Genomic DNA, 17576 nt, shown 5'->3' with positions numbered 1-17576 from the left:
TTAAAATTATAATAGATTCTTTAAAATATTTTAAATGAATGCATTTAAATTAAACTCTTTTAGTAATACCAAAGAATTAACAACAAAATATATAAATATATAAATAAAAATCAATTGTCTCTTGATTAAAAATCACAAAAGACAACAAAAAAAAAATAACCTTACGAATTCACTATTTGTAAATATAAGAGATTATTTATATGTTATTACATAATTAAATTGTTTTTTATTAAAAGAGTTTTTTATTTTTAATATATTTGATAAATTTTAATAATAACAATAAAAATATTAAAAAATAAAAAATTTTAAAAATCTATAAGTTATATCTTTTTATAAAAAAATTATTTTTATGTAATTTTTTAATATGATAAATTAATAAAAAATATTTTCATATTATTATACTAAAAAATAATTGATAAATAAAATATTTTTTTTGATAATTAAAAAAAATATACAAATATAAAATTATTAGAAGCATGAGTAGCCCAGGCCCAACTGACAAACGGGCCAACCCATTGCCCATACAGAAAACCCTAGAGAGTATATATATGAGACGCATAACGTGCCCAACCCATTGCCGAGACAGAGAACCCTAGAGACTTTCTTATCTGCCTCTGCGCCTTCCTCCTCCTCCCTCCAAACCGTGATCTTCGGCGACGCACGCTTCTCTGTCCTGTGAGTTCTCTTCTATTTTCTGCTTGTTATATCTGTCTTTGTCACTGTTATGCTGTAAATTATTATCTGCTTGGCACTCTCTTCTTAGTAGATTTGTATATGCTTCTGTGATTATGTAACTGATCGATGTTATTATTGGTCTTATTCTTTTTATTTATGTTTGTGTTTGTGTTTGTGTTTTAATTTTTATTGATGTTTTTTCAGTTTGTTTTTGTAATGTCAATCCACACATACATTTACCAAATTATTGATGTTATTCTCTTAATTTTCTGAAAAGTATAACTTAGTGTTGATACTCTCTTGTTGCAATTTGAATTTAGGTTTTTTTTGTGTTGATCTCTAAGAAAGAGTGTTTTATTTTGCCAACAGAGAAAGAAAGATGCAGAACGAGGAGGGACAGATCACTGAGCTCTACATTCCTAGGAAGTGGTAAACACACCTTTCTTCCTAACCTTTCTTCTTTCGCTCACTGATTTTTCTTTAAGAAAATATAATATGTATTTGAAAATTTGAACCTTTATACTGATTTCTGTTATTGTGTTATGGTGTAGCTCTGCAACAAACAGGTTGATAACTGCAAAGGACCATGCGTCAGTTCAGATCAACATTGGTCACTTGGATGAGAGTGGTCTCTACAATAACACCTTCTCCACATTTGCCCTCTGCGGCTTCATTCGCGCTCAGGTTTTTTCTTCTTATTATGATTATGTATTTGTGTTGTATATATTCATATGAAAACTTCGATTTTTTTAGTTGATTTAGGTTTTATTTATTTTGAATCTTGTGTCTTAATTCGTTTAATTGTGTGTTTTTGGTGTAATTTCCTTGGTTGACATTTAATGGCATGTAGATCATGGGAACCCGTCTACTGAGTATTTGTTGGTTTTCTATTGTGGGAGTTGGGAGCATTTTGAATTGAATATGTATTTCTTCTATTGTTAAGCCAAAGATAATAGTAACATGATTTAACTATGACATGGGTTGGATTATCCTGTACTAATGTTTCCTAATCACTGAATCTTATTGACTACTTGTGTGTCTCCTTTATATGTTTGTGGATTTAGGTGGGTTAAGTATGGTGAATTTATTGGGTTATTGAAATTAATGCTGAATTACATTGTATCTTGTATTAAATAGACATTGTCTACTGCCATTGCATGATCTTTCAAGAATTACTATCAAATTAAACTTTTTAACTGGATATCCTTTGGTCTTATATATCATTCATTCTTTGCATTTAGCAATTTTGTTTCATACTTAATGCTATTGTATGTTGGTTGCAGGGTGATGCCGACAGTGCACTAGACCGCTTGTGGCAGAAGAAGAAAGCCGAGAAGCAGCAGTAGAGATGTTCAATGATAGTATTTTTTTATGGACCAAGTTCTTGCTAGAGATGTTTTGAGTATTACTATCTTTATATTGTAGAACTTCTAATTTTTCTGTGGTGCCCTAAACAAAGGTGTTGTTTTTTTATTATTTTCATCAGTGCATTTGAATTATTATTATTATCTACTGTCATGCATAAATTTCTGTTTCTTTAGAACTGTTGCATTATTGTCAATCTATGATGAATGTTTATATTTCATAACATTAATTCAAAACCTTAGTCGTTGAAAATGGTTGTGCTAGTTTCGGTTGTTCTCTTCGTCTATCAATCCTTGATATTTGAATCTTAAGAGGGATGTAAATTAATCGAATTGCCAAGTTTTTGGTGTTACAGAAAAAACATTCGTCATTACAATTTAAATTGCAAAATAATCAATTGATTTACCAAATAAAAATCAAGTAACAAGTTATGCAAGTGGGTAACTAGCATGTTTCATGCTTTATAACTCCTAATTCAGCCCATCCCAAAAATTTGAACGTTAAAAGTGTAACATATGATTTGATCCAATAGTTGGAGTCAAATATATGCCAGTGGGTGAGCCATCAGACCTATATGTGTGGCCATACTAGAAGTGCCCTTCTCACATTCCCCTGTAAAGCCTCTTCATTTTCAGGTATAGCTGTGGATGGCATCAAAGAACGATGAAGGCTTGAGAAAACATCTTTTTCTCTATAATCTTTGGAAACAGTTGCCAATGCACGGGAAGTGAATATCTCACTGACAATTGAAACAACATTGTTCCTCATTGAATTTTCTTCTCTCAGTTGATTAATTAAATCGATGAAATCTTTCACAACATTCCTTTCCTTCACATTCCTATTACTGCCACTGAATTCACCTTCGCGAAAGCAATGTATCTTAAGCTCAACACCATCCATCACAGGATAATTCTGAAAGAGATCTTTGTTTTCTGTTGTTATGATGATCCTACTACCAAGACCAAACCAATCACCTATTCCCATTCCCACTAGAAACTCCAAATGCTTGTCACTGTTAACCCCTTCCAGAACCAGAAGCACTCTCTTATGTTGCAACTCCTGCATGGTTTCCACACCCATATCAGAAAGAAGCTCCTTGTGGAGATTTTCCAAGCCATTAGCGGTGTTTTTCCTTAACTGTTTACTAACATCAACAAGAAAACTTGCCGCTCTGAACTTGTATTTGATCTTATAGTATAGCTCAAATGCAAATGTTGTTATGTAACTTTTGCCTATTTTAGGATCTTCATAAATTCCCACCATACGAACAGTATCACAAGATTCAAGGTTCAAAAGTGGTTCGACCGCTTCAAATTCAGAATCAAATTTATCCAATAGTTGCTTGATCTTTCGATGTTTTGCAAAGACTTGTTCAGCAATCTCACCAATGACCTGAGTTTCATACCTACAAATCATAAATGTACACAAGCTAATAAAACAATAGAGTTACCCTAACGCTTAACATAAAGAAACAAACAAACAATAGAGAGTTGATATGTACATCATCTTTTGTACATAATTTTTTTTTCTATCTTTTACTATATAAAAGATAAACTTTTAATTTTATCTTACCGTATACCAATTATTTTTAACAAAAAATAAAAAATATATAAAAATTTAACTATATTAGATATACACCAAAATTAATAATCTAAATCAATCATTAGTATAAAATGCATATTAAATTACAAAATACGCATTAAAAATAAGAGTTGAGTTTAGAAACAATAATTATTATTGATATATTTGGTTGGGTTAAAAGTCCAAAGGCTAATTTACTGGATGTTTTATTGTTACATGCCCATATTAAGGTTGATAGTTGGACAAAATTCATTGAGGCTAGTATATATGGACTATCAATGCAAACAAGTCTTATCAACTAAACCCAGCACTTTGGAGTAATATTGAACAAAGCTTGCTGCTGCTGCTGAAGCTTTATCAATTCGGGCAAAGCAATTTAAAAAAAAAAAGTAGTTCACTTCTTATTGGCACAAAAACCTTTCATCAAATAAGCATATGACGAACGTCAAATAATAGAGCCAAAAACAAAATTAAAATGCTGATTTGATTTTAAAAAAAGTGTTGCAGCTATGATAACCAAGATGTGCAAGCAAATAGTTATCTGAAGCTACTTTAATTTGAGCCGCTGCAACCATTTGAGAAAAAGTTGAAGAACCAATAGTGCTGATTCGATTAGTACAATAAAAGAGAAATGAAGGTAAAGGATAAAATTTGGAGACAAAGTTGAAGAACCAATAGTGCTGATTTGATTAGTACAATAAGAGAGAAATGACCACCAACAAAAGGAAAAAATTAGAGGCAAGCAAGGTGAGCATGGTAAATTTTGTATAAGATACAGAGACAAATTCAGGTGGGGTCAACTTTATGTGAGATTGATAATTGAAAGCTATTAGATGAAATTTAGTCAAATCATTTAAATCATTTAACGGCTTTGAGCATTTTTAACGTATAAATTTGCATGGAATAACTGAATATTTTTAGGTAACTAACTCATAGGCCGCAAACTGTAGATAGAGCAAACTTCCAGGCCTCCGCCTTGTGTTTGCCGTATCTCTCTTGGTGTTTCTTCATGGCTTCCTTGGATTTGTCGCTACTCTGACGATTCACTTCTGCAGGCTTCACGCGATAAAATACTGGGATTATGGACCGTTTGTTTCCATCATCGGAGTACTTGAGCATCTGCTCTAGTTCCAGGAGGCACCATCCGGAAGATACATAGTTTTCACTCATCACAACAATTTGAATCCTGGATCTTTTAATGGCTTCCATCAGAGTATATTTAATTTCGTCACCTAGTTCCAGACCCGGATCATCCCTGAATACTTTGAGCTTTCCGATTTCGGAGAGTGCATAGTGGAGATAATCTGTGAATGCAAACCTTGTGTCTTCGCCTCTAAAGTTCAGAAAAACATCATACATTCCTTCTTCTGACAAGGATGACGATGCCCACCTCCACGGCGTCGACGAGGATGATGACCCGGCCGCTCCATCATTGGCCATGGCGTGGTATATATATAACTCGGAATCGGAATGAAGCAGTGTTGATATCAAGAATGAAGAAATGAAGCAGGTAAAGTTGAATTAAAATCCAGTGTATAGCATAAATTAAGCATATGCTGCCAAGTTTCCTGGAAAGTGACGAAAATCGGACGGATTCTTGTGTGTACTTAAAAAAGACTGAATTTTTTTTTTTTAAAATTAGAAATCAGAGTCGAACTTAAAGTTTTGAAAAAACTATGTTATTTGAACTACAGTTCTTTGGCACTGAATTTTCACTTTTACATTTTTTAGAAAAAAATATGTTATTAAAAATTAATAATATTTACGAGCATCCAAATATTTTATACATGATGTAATAAGTTTTTACATACAAGTAACTTCTTAAATAATCGATAGGAACACTGTTAAACTTGTAATTTTAAATTTTGTTAAACATCATGGTCATTAAACATACACTTGTAATTCCACATTTAAATTAGTCTAATTTAGTGATTTTGATAACAAAATTTATCAAGACACACGTGATACAGGGTTTGGAGATTCTGCATGCATTCTTCTTGTTTCAATTTTCTCATAATATTTGCCATAATCGAGAATATTTAAGGCTATACACTAAAGCTATGAAATACTCATCTCATATTTATTTATTTATTTATAACATAAAGGAAATTACATGTCATTCAAAACTTCAACAGAGCATGCACACCGTAAATAAAAGATTTAATTATAATTTTACCAAAATTTTAATTAGGTTTTTATATATTTTTTTTTAATTGAGTTTTTACACTACTTTTAATTTTGTAATTACGTCATTTTCATGTTAAAAATATTAAAATTAACATTATCAAATATTTAATTAAGTTGTTAAGTATAAATACCTTCAATTTACAAAAAAATATTCAGTTAACTTTAATAGTTTTTACATTAAGAAGGACTTAATTACAAAATTAAAGCAGTGTAATAAAAATCCAATTGAAAGAAAAAAAATATAGAAATCTAATTAAAAATTTGGTAAAACTATAGGGACCAACAGAGCAATTAAACCTAAATAAAAGCGAATCATAATAAACGTGTGTTCGAGGAATTACAATATCACAATAAAAGTACTAAAAGGTGTGATTCAAAATAAAAAAAAAAGAAAAGAAAAGAAAAGAAAATTAAAGTAGTGCAATATTAGAGGATTACAACTACTCCATTACAATACAATGAGGCGGCAGGAGCATGTCATGTAATGATGTATGTATTATGGAGGAGAGTTCTGCACAAATTGATTATACATACATACATGTTAGAATGATTCACCTTGTTAGCAAAATCATAAAAAAGAAGTTGCATGAAAAGGTATATATATATATGCCTGTGCCTATGAGTCTCATCAAAAGAAATATATACCTGCTTTTGGAAAAGAAGCAGAGTAGCAGACGTTGACATCCAATGCCTCACAGAAATCAATCATCATCGTCCACTTGACGGTCTAAAAACTCCAAGTTACTACCCAAGGAAAGCATTTTTTGAGTAACCTCCTCCTCCAACAAGTAAGGGCAGTCACAGAAGACAGCACGTCGAAGACGAGGCATCGCACCTTCTTCTGATGTAAGACGTTTGACAGACATCCTTATCATGATGAGCACTTGAAGCTCCGGAAAGCTCCCAGCAGTACCACAATGAAGAGGTATTTCAGTACAAATTCCAGATTTCAATTTTAAAATTTGAAGGCTGCGAATTTGTCCCAAAACAATCATGTCTTTGGACATGAAGCCCCCAAATGATGACAAGGTAATCTTGGTAAGAGTTGACGGAAATGCAATTCTATCTAATGGAACCCAACCAAAGGGAGCAAACGTAAGTTTCACCTTCCGCAACTTTCTTAGGCAGTGCAGGCTCTTTAAGATTTCTTCTGCTTCTGTTGCTTGACGGTCTTGGTATGCAGTTATATATAAACCGAGTGTTCTCAAGTTGGGAAAGTAAGCATTGCCTAGTAAGCTCCCTAGTTTTGAATCGGCAATCACATAACATAGGGTTTGGAGATTCTGCATTTTATCTTTTACTTGTTCATCTATCAATTTCACCAGAAATTCACAATGAAGATGTCTCAGTTGCTTTAAGCCCCCAATTCTTAGGTCCTTCGAACTAGTGTACAGTACATGTAATGTTTCCAAATTGTGAAAGTCACATAATCCATCTAATTCAACTTCCATTTTCAAGTACCGGAGGGGTGTCAAACTCTTCAAATACTCGGCACTTGTTGAACTAACCCGAGCCCATTTCGAAAAATATAGCACATTAACTCGCAGGTTTTCTGGAATATGGTGTAACCATTCCCGTGCATCTTCATAAAAGAATAACGAACGAGTGGATTCTTTATTACACGTCTCTAATGAACAGGTATAGGATCCTTCGTTTCTGGTAAAGGATAATAATCTGCGATCATTGTTCTTGTTATCTGGTTTGTTACTCAGTGATATGCACAGTTTCCGGATGAGATCGTGGATCTGACATGTTTTCACGCCTTCCCCATCACTCTTCCTACTCACCACTTGTACCAAGTTACGATCCACTAGCTCCTTCAAGCGCTCCTCACCAATGTCTTCCGGCTCTGCTGCATTTGAACTTCCAGTTTCCGTTACTTTTGTCAAGCCTTCTGCATTCCATAGTTCAATCAAAGCCCTTGCTGCAATCTTGCAATCTTCCGGAAACACCCCAAGATATAGAAAGCATGACTTCAATTTTGGACGTAAATCATCATAGCTCAGCTGCAATATCTTCATCATCCTACTCATCGTCATCGGCTTCTTATCATCATCACTATCATCATCATCATCATCATCATCATCATCATCATCATCATCATCCCATTGAAGAATTACATTGTTAATACTTTGCCACTCTGTTGTTGATCTCTTCCTCTCTTTGACAAGCCCTGCTATGGTTGCAACAGCTAATGGCAAACCCTTGCAACTTTGGGCAATTGATTTACCAATAGACTCTAAATCAGAAGGACACTCTTCTCTACCAAACACCTCGCTACGGAATAATTCCCAACTTTCTTCATCATCCAAAGGGCCAAGTTGATGGTGAGGTTCCTTTGACATTGCATGGTTTGCCACCCTATCATTTCGTGTAGTCATCAATATCCTGCTCCCATTATTCTTTTCTGGGAGAAGATACTCCAACTTGTTCCACGCCTTAGTGTTCCACACATCATCCAGCACTATCAAATACTTCCCGCTTTGCCCATTCAAACGTTTTCTCACCTCCTTCTTCAACTCCTCTTTACTTAATTTCTCATATTCAGATTTTGGTACCTTCAAAGACTTGAGAAGCTTTCCATAAACTTTATTTTCATTGCAGTGTTTGGAAACAGTTGCCCATGCACGGCAAGGGAATACCTCCCTCACCTCATTGCTGTCATAGATCATTCGGGCAAGAGTAGTCTTGCCCGACCCGCCCATGCCGACAATTGAAACAACATTCCTCCTATTTGAATCTTCTTCCTTCAGTTGATTAATAACATCGATGAATTCTTTCACAAATCCCACTACCTTCTTCTCCTTCACAATCTTTTCCTTCACCAATTCACCTTCACATATGCAATGTTTCTCAAGCTTAACACCATTCATCACAGCAGGACAATCCTCAAACAGATTTCTGTTTTCTGTTGCTATGAGGATCCTACTACCACCACTAAACCAATCACTTACTCCCATTTCCACTAGCAACTTCAAATGCTGTTCACTATCAACCCCTTCCAGAACCAGAAGCACCCTCTTACGTGGCAACTCCTGCATGGTTTCCACACCCATATCTGAAAGAAGCTCCTTGTGGAGATTTTCCAAGCCATTAGCGGTGTTTTCCCTTAACTGTTTACTAACATCAACAAGAAAACTTGCCGCTCTGAACTTGTATTTGATCTTATAGTATAGCTCAAAAGTAAATCTTGTTATGTAACTTTTGGCTATTTTAGGATCTTCATAAATTCCCACCACACCAACATTATCAGAAGATTCAAGGTTCAAAAGTGATTCAACCACTTTAAATTGAGAAACAAATCTATTCATTTGTTGCCTGATCTCTAGAATTTTTGCTGAGACTTGTTCAGCAATCTTGCCTACGACCTCTGTTTCATGACTGCAAATCATAACACACAATATTAATATCTTTGTACGTAATTATTATTGGAAAAGTATAGAGGAGCTATAACGGTTTTAAACAAATTAAATTTAAAATTAAAATTAGATTCTTAATTAATTAAATAATTATTATCAGATTTTTATATTTGAAAACATTAAGATTAGCACCTAAATCGTACGATTACATATTCACATATTATACGTTTTGTACTCTACTTCCTCAGCAACGTCGGAACCGAATCGGCGATCGAATCAGTCTGTTCATTGATTTATGATTTAACCAATAAATTATTATTAGTTGAACCGATAAAACCGATCTCACATAAATAAAAGATAAAAAATAATAAAAAACTTAGAATTAAAATTTAAAATACATGTCTTCACTAACATTTTACAAAGAATCAAGTCTCAAATTCTAAAAATAACTCATATAAAAAAAAACATAAAATTTGTCCGTACTACCACATTTGTATCTTAATTTGATACAATAAGAGTAACAGATAATTTACAAAGTCTATTATCTAACTATAATATCAGTAAATTTCAATACTAGTATCAAAACAAATAACTTTAATCATAATACTAGCATTGAAATAGATAAAGCAGATTAATACATTTTTAGTAAAATTTATATTTATATTAATAATGAATCATAATTAAAATATAATTAACTGGATGGCGCCATATCGCGATGGAAATTCACGGTGTCGCAACAGTACCAACATTTTCTCGACAAGAATATGCCGCACATGCTCCGTTGTTGGATTGGTTCCTTGGTTATCGCTTATATCTACGTTTTACGCGCATACTTGATCCAAAATTTCTACATCATCTCCTACGGCCTCGGAATCTACATGCTCAACGACTTCCTTTTCCCTCAGGTTCCATCCCTTCGTTCGCCGCTTTCCTGAGTTCAAGTTCTAGTATTCAATTATAGCTAGTTTAGGATTATCATTTTAGTTGATACGAGGATGATTATTTTAATTCTTATGGGATGGTTATTTTAATTTTTATGTGAATGGTTATTTGATTGGATTGGATTTAGTTATATACAATTAAAATATGCTAAATGTTCAATTCACTAGATATGCGGATAACTATTTTTATTCTTAAATAGATGATTATTTTCATCAGAGGTGAGCGATGTCGTTTGTTTCCGGTCTGGAGGAGAACAACGCCGATAAGGGTCCTTGTTGACGAACCTGCGATGGTGAGAAGGATCCCGCTGACGACGAAGGGTGCTGGTTGAAGACCAAGTGACAGTGGCGACAGAAGATTTGGGAGAAAAGTTAGTGTTTTGATAAATTAGGGTACAATGAATGGTTAAAATTTTTGAATTATTGAATGAGATATTTTAGTTGGGTAATTTGAGTGGAGTATTTTTTTTAATTTCATTGGGCCAATTTTTCAATCTATTATTCATATTGTTCAAATCTTTCGTTATCTACCTAGTAGAATCCATTATTATTTTAGAAAAAATGATGTCTACCAATTAATTAATCAAAAAAATAAACTTTTTCATGATTCATTGTAAATTTTAGAGTGACCTAATATAAAGAAACACATAATAAAACTTAACTTGTCCTCTCAATCTTTATTAATTAAGATGATAAAAGAATATGAGTTCAATTAGAGAAATAAATATTTTTCGGTCAATTTCAGGTAATTATTTTAAACCATAAATTCTAAAATCTCTAAAGAGCGAGGATTAAAAAATATATAATAATAATAATAATAATAATAATAATAATAATAATAATAATTTCGTTATAATATCAATTAATTAAAAAGAACTCACCGATTTCCCTTCTTAACAATGTGTTGTCCACTTATCCCGCAAACTCTAGATAAAGCCAACTTCCACGCTTTCGCCTTGTCTTTGCCTTCTCTCTTTTTATGTTTCTTCATGGCTTTCTTAGATATGGTGCTAGTCTGATATCTCATTTCCGCGGGCGTCACGTGATAAAAAACTGGAATAACGGATCGTTTGTTTCCATCCTTGGAGTAATACTTGAGCATCTGCTCTAGTTCCAGGAGGCACCATGAGGAAGATACATAGTTTTCACTCATCACAACAATATGAATCCTTGATCTTTTAATGGCTTCCATCAGAGTAGGTTTAATTTCGTCACCTAGTTCCAGACCCGGATCATCCCTGAATACTTGCAGTTTTTTTACATCGGCCAGGCCATGATAGAGATAATCTGTGAATAAGAACCTTGTGTCCTTGCCTCTAAAGTTCAGAAAAACATCATACATGCCTTCTGATAAGGACGACGTTGACCACAACCACGGTGCCGGTGATGACGAAGAAGACGCCGCCCCGGCCGCTCCATCATCGGCCATGATGTGGTATACAACAATTGAAATCAAAGAAGCAGTGAAGCAGTGTGGATATCAACGATGAAATAGTTGGTGGATTGATTCGTGAACTTGCTTGGTGACTTTGGAATATATTATTCGCTACTTGCAATACTCTGATGAATGGTTGATACATATATTTGTTATAAAAAGACCTTGGTCATGACAATTGCTTTCACCAGCAACCAGCAAATTTATTATACCAACTACTATATTATTAAACTCTTGATATTAGACTTGACCAATCTTAACTTAGTCCTTTAGTATCGCCAAGTCATATGTCCAGCATGATGCTCACTCATCTCTAGACAATGATTCTTATGATTAAAGAATGGAAAAGTATAAGTACCAACATATTATCTGACAATTTATTGCCAACAATAATTAATTATTATATTTTAAATACATATATAAAGAGACACATCCAAAAAATATATCTATAAAGACACTTCTATTAAACACAACCATAAAAAAGATATTTTTATTAGACACATCCACGAAGATACTTCCATAAAACACAGTTATAAATAAGAGTTGGCAGAAGTTGGCAGATATGCTGTTGGTAATGTAGCGGGACCGTTAAAGAATAGAGGGGTATAATAAAGGTGGACCTATCAGCTATGGCCATGGTCTCCTCCAATTTTATTTGTAATAATTTTTCTCTTTCAATTCAAGTAATGGAATTGTGTTCTTAGTTCATTTTAAGTCATAATTCATCTTTTAATTATATAAGAGTAATTAACCATTTCTAATCATGAAAGATTGAGGCGCTGATAATACTGACCATTGGCTAATTTAAATTAACTTTGTAACCATGAAAATTTGTGAATCGAATGAATAAAAATTTGACAAAACTAACCTTTAGATATTTAAAATTTGACATAACTGCTTATATTTCAAATCACAAACTCTAATTTAACCTTGACATAGCAATATATATGAATGGTGACAATTATTAAATGAAAATTCTTGTACCAAATCAATGTGGGACAATGCCAAATATGTAATCATCTCCCATTAACATAGTAGACATATAAGTTCATGCTAATTCATTATAGTTGTTTGATGAGAATTAAGTAACAAAACAAACCATAGTCAATGTAATTCTAAACCAAAACACTATAACTAAGTTCCCAAAAAAATTGAGGTGCACATGGTCTATGTTACAGTCATATCTAAACACTACAACAAAAGTTCCTTAATCCAGTCAATCTTAGGCCTTAATTAGGTGTGGAATTGCTATTGCCACTAGAGAGTTCAGTTGTTGGTGCTCCAAGTCTTGGAGTCTGCATAAATTGCATGAATCTGGTAGATGTTCCAACACTAGCACCATGCATGATTTCTTGGCTAACAATAGGCCTACTTGAGGGGTTGTTTATTGAAGGAGGTCTCATGTTGTTGAACAGAGTTGGAGGAGGCCTGAAGATTGTAGAAGGTTTAGAGAATGGGGGTTGAATTTATGACCTTCCTTTACTTTAATGAAATAACCATTTTAAAACAAACTTTTAATCTGAATCTGTTTGAACTTAGCAGCGGAAAATTTATGAGACAATTTCATTTTGTCTCATGAATATCAGAAAACAGAACAGAGTAGGGAAGAGAGAAGCTGATACCATCATGTATCCTGGTTCGGTTGTCTTGTGCACTGCAACCTACATCCAGTCTCCACCACAACAGTGGTAGAATTTCCACTATAGTTAAAGTATTACATACACCAATTCCATAGGATTGACACAATCCTTTCACACTCAAGTTCTAACCTGATTTGAGTTGTAACCCAACTAAGAAAGGGATACCTCACTAGTACAAGATACAAGACACTTAATCAATCTAAAGAAATCTGAAATAACTCTAGAATTTTCACTCATGTGTATCTCTCTGCCTTTTTCCACTCTTAGGCTCTTTCAATGACTCCCTCATTCAACCTTTTACATCAAGAAATTACAGAAAGATAAACATTGAAAAGAAAATTACAATTTGTAAAACATGAAGGAGATTGATTGCTTCAACAGCCTCTGTTGCTATGTGATAAACCAGATTTGCTAGCTTCTGATTCAGTTCCTCATTCTGGCAGAATGCTCCTTTGACTAAGAAGCACTGTTCAAGTTGATGAACTTTTTCAGAGAATTCTTCTCAGAACATAAATCTCAAAAATTGGTTATCTCTCCTTCCTTTCAATTGAAGTGATTTTCCTATTTGTATGATTTCAATTTTTCACACCATAGGCTTGCTTCACACAGTTGACTTCTTCTCACAAAAACAGAGCAACAGCTACGCAGAATAGAGATGGAACTGTAGCAGAGATTTCAGATTTCATGCATTCATACTTTCCATCTTCTCTTTCATCCTTTTTCCAATCTCTTCAAAGATCTGAACCATTTATTTTTGCTTTGGCTTCAAGTTCCTTTCTTGACCGTTGATCCACAGCAGAACTTCATAACATCCATTTTTTTTTCATTTTACCAGAAATGGGTATGATGGGAAGGAAGCTTCAGTAAGTTATTTTGGGGTACCAATAATGGAAAGATCTTTCTTATTTGCCTAAGATCTGATTTTGCCCTAGCTTCTGATTTCTTCTTCTTTCTTCTTTGTAGCTAACCTTTTCTTTGGAGGCCTTAACCTTTTCTTCGGCGGTCTTGACCTTTTCCTCGGCAGCAGCTAGCTGCTCTTAAAGCGACTTGACCTCGTCTTTGTACTTAGCATTAGCCTTGACGGAGGATTCAAGCTTGTTCTCCAGAGACCGTGCCCCCGCCAAGGTAGATTCCCTTTTCTTGCTACAGTGGCTCTCCGGAGCAAGGTACGGTACATCCATCTGGCATGTGAGGCAAGATCCCCACCATAGAAGAAGTCCTCTGTGCCGGAAAGCAGTTGGGTATCAATGAAAGTCTCGGCATCAAAGTTCTTCTCCATCACTGTGAGAACTCCCTCAAGACTAGAAGATGGCTTCCTTTTTCTTGGGTTGTCAAGGACAACCACCTCTGGCCCTTCAGTCTCTGCCTCCACCTCTGGTTGGGGACCTGAAACAGCGCTGGTCCCCGCCACCTCCCCCTGGGTAGTTGAAACTGAACCTCAGGCTCGACGGCATCCTAGGGAGGCACCTTGTTGGCAGGGGTGGCAGAGTCGTCATTGCTGCCATCAGCAAGGAAGGTGTTGAATAGAGCGTCAAGACCAACTTGTTCGCCAACCATTGATACTGCAAGAACAAACAACAGCTCGTTAGTCGGCAAGACAGCTAATCAAGTATACAAATAATAAGCACGAACAAAGGACTAAGCGACCACACACCTATATAACCCCTACCCATGTCCCGATCACCCATAAGGAGGTGGGGGTTAACATGGTTTTTGCCAAAGACGGCCAGCAAGACATCGGCAATCCTCTTGTTCTCTGGTGACAACCCTTTGTATGTCACTTTTGTGAAGGCGTTCGCCCCCGCCCCGAAACTCCAATAGGTCAGGATGTGACGTTCCCCCTCCAAGGTCAGCCAGAAGGGGTGCCAACCTTCGGCAGGGAGAACTTTAAAGTACTTGTCTTTGAAGCCGTGATAAGAATTAATCCTCGAATAAGCTGAAGATCCTCCGACCGTGGGCCGCCCGGAAAGACATAAAGCCCTTTTTAGCCCTCCCCTCTTTGGAAGGGTTTGTCAAAGTAAAAAGAAACAGAAACACCTCGACGGAGGCCGGCAACTCCAAATATTCACAAACCATCTCGAAACAGCGGATGGAGGCCCAACTGTTCGGATGCAACTGAGACAGCGCCACGTCACATCGGTTGAGCAGCGCCATTTGAAAAGGGTAGAAGGGGATGCAAACCCCCAGGTGGGTGAACATCGCTTTGTAAAACCAAATCCAATCGGGAACCCAGGGAGACTGAAGGTTCAGTTGGAATATCCGTTCCTGGGCATGGGGAACAAAAACTTCGTAGTTACTCTCTTCATCTCCTCCCTCGCAGAGGCACTCGGCTTGTCGGAACTCCGTAAGTTCCTCCACAGACATTTGGTTGGGAGTTTCCTTTACGTCTGAGGTCACCCAGGCGTAGCGATCGTAGGGCGCCGGTCTCACGACTCTGATGACGGGAGCTGGGTCATACTTACAGTGGGGGCACCACTCAAAATCAGTCTAAGAGGTCGGAAAACCGGCACTAATACCAGAATCTACAATCTACCTATTCGCAGTTAAACTGAAGCTTATCTACTGGCAAAATGAGGCCTAAACTACCAGGAACCTAGATGGTAACCCCCCTAAAACTCTAGCTAATAACAACCTCAAAACACATGCACAGACCTAAACACTACTCAACGCATAAGAAGCGGAAGCAATGGCAAACATCTAATCTGTAAATAGTAAAGACAAAAAGGCTCCACAGAAGAAAAATCTACTTACCAGGAAAATAATTAGCAAGGAAGAAGCACGAAGGTAGGAAGGAGGACGATCGCAGGCCAATGCAAGCAGAATTCAGAAACGCGAGAGAGAGTAGAAAATGCGGTGCAAAGATAGTGTGGAAGCAATGAAAAGAAATGGGAAAGAAAGGAAGGAATAGAACGAAAGAATAACCACCTTGGAGAAGCGCGAAAGTCAGGGGCAAAAGAGACCTTTCTCCCCTGCTTTCAAATCAACAATAAATGCGCTTAATGGCGGGCGCAAGGAACGAGGCGACAGGCAGCGCTTTTCTGAAGCGACGAAGCCCGCACGCACGTAAAAGGCACGTCCTGACCACGAGCGCCCGATAAAGCGACGACATGAGAAAGAGAGCAGAACGCGCCAACAACGACACTCACGGCCATAGTTGGTGCGTTGGGGGCACTGTTACGGCCCGGCCCAACTGGCATGATTAGCCGATTCGACCCACGAACAACACGACCTACTCGGGCATAACCCGTCCGGCCAGCGACCCGGACACTTGCTCCCCTGCTGCCAACCATATGACAGCTGGGAGAGGAAGCTTCCTGGAAGGAGACCTCTCCCGTGGGGCCCGCCTCTCTGACAGGGTATATATGGAGAGGGTCCTACCCTTTCTCCAAGGTACGTCACTACTCACTACCCTTAACGCCACCGGCATCTTTCTGACTTGAGCGTTGGAGTGTCATTGTAGGTGACGCCCCCACCTCATATCACACACAGCTCGGGAGGTCGTTTCTTTGCTCGTCTCAGTCACCAGATCCAGGCCGATTCCCACCTCTTTAGCCGAAGAACCCCTCCGACCCATCCGAAACCCGTACAACAGTACAAAAGTATATTTATTAATATGAAAAAAATGTTACATTCAAGTTTTTTTGTCAATAAAATTGAATCAATTTTTTTTAATTTAACAAAAATCAGTTAACTAATATTATTTTAAATCTTATTATTTAATTTAGTTAATTACAGAAAGACTTGGATTCCTCTAATATAAAATTTGGGACCAACAAATTGTCATCATCCATAATTTTATATTATACCATTGTTCATCATCACATTTCTATACTATACCATTATTTAAACCATTTAAGAAATTAGTGGGGAGAAGTTGCTTGGCACATTAATAAATAATAATGATCGAAATCATATTTTAGTCATCCAAAAAAACACACCAGTGAAGCAGTGTGGATATCAATGATGAAATAGTTGGTGGATTGATTCGTGAACTTGCTTGGTGACTTTGGAATATATTATTCGCTACTTGCAATACTTTGATGAATGATTGATACATATATTTGTTATAAAAAGACCTTGGTCATGACAATTGCTTTCACCAGCAAATTTATTATACCAACTACTATATTATTAAACTCTTGATATTAGACTTAACCAATCTTAACTTGTCCTTTAGCATCGCAAGTCATGTGTCCAGCATGATGCTCACTCATATATAGACAACGATTCTTATGATTAAAGAACAGAGAAGTGTAATAAAGGTGGAGCTATCAGCTATGGCCATGGTCCCCTCCAAATTTGTAATTTTTCTCTTTCAATTCAAGTAATGGAACCCAACCAAAGGGAGCAAACGTAAGTTTCACCTGCCGCAACTTTCTTAGGCAGTGCAGGC

General features: G+C 36.0%; 3 protein-coding genes across 3 annotated transcripts; 1 reads left to right on the top strand and 2 right to left on the bottom strand.

Moving 5' to 3' along the window:
- The first annotated feature begins 561 nt into the window (after positions 1-561).
- On the top strand, positions 562-2183 carry LOC112798111 (small ribosomal subunit protein eS21y). Its single transcript, XM_025841288.3, has 4 exons — positions 562-675; positions 1045-1104; positions 1227-1359; positions 1959-2183. The coding sequence occupies exons 2-4, from the start codon at positions 1055-1057 to the stop codon at positions 2019-2021; spliced, it is 246 nt and encodes an 81-aa protein (XP_025697073.1). The 5' UTR covers positions 562-675; positions 1045-1054; the 3' UTR covers positions 2022-2183.
- A 427-nt stretch (positions 2184-2610) lies between these two features.
- On the bottom strand, positions 2611-5061 carry LOC112795466 (TMV resistance protein N-like). The gene is made up of 2 exons (XM_025837396.1): positions 4583-5061; positions 2611-3445 (listed from the first exon to the last, which is right to left on the bottom strand). The coding sequence occupies exons 1-2, from the start codon at positions 5059-5061 to the stop codon at positions 2611-2613; spliced, it is 1314 nt and encodes a 437-aa protein (XP_025693181.1).
- Positions 5062-6099: 1038 nt separating this feature from the next.
- LOC112798110 (disease resistance protein RPP13-like) lies at positions 6100-11753 on the bottom strand. The gene is made up of 3 exons (XM_025841287.3): positions 10990-11753; positions 6454-9189; positions 6100-6319 (listed from the first exon to the last, which is right to left on the bottom strand). Exons 1-2 carry the CDS (start codon positions 11535-11537, stop codon positions 6510-6512), a joined length of 3228 nt encoding a protein of 1075 aa, XP_025697072.1. The 5' UTR covers positions 11538-11753; the 3' UTR covers positions 6100-6319; positions 6454-6509.
- Positions 11754-17576: the final 5823 nt, after the last annotated feature.

This window comes from Arachis hypogaea, chromosome 14, assembly GCF_003086295.3.
Source record: "Arachis hypogaea cultivar Tifrunner chromosome 14, arahy.Tifrunner.gnm2.J5K5, whole genome shotgun sequence".
NCBI lineage: Eukaryota > Viridiplantae > Streptophyta > Magnoliopsida > Fabales > Fabaceae > Arachis > Arachis hypogaea.
This window is presented reverse-complemented; position numbering and strand designations above follow the sequence as displayed.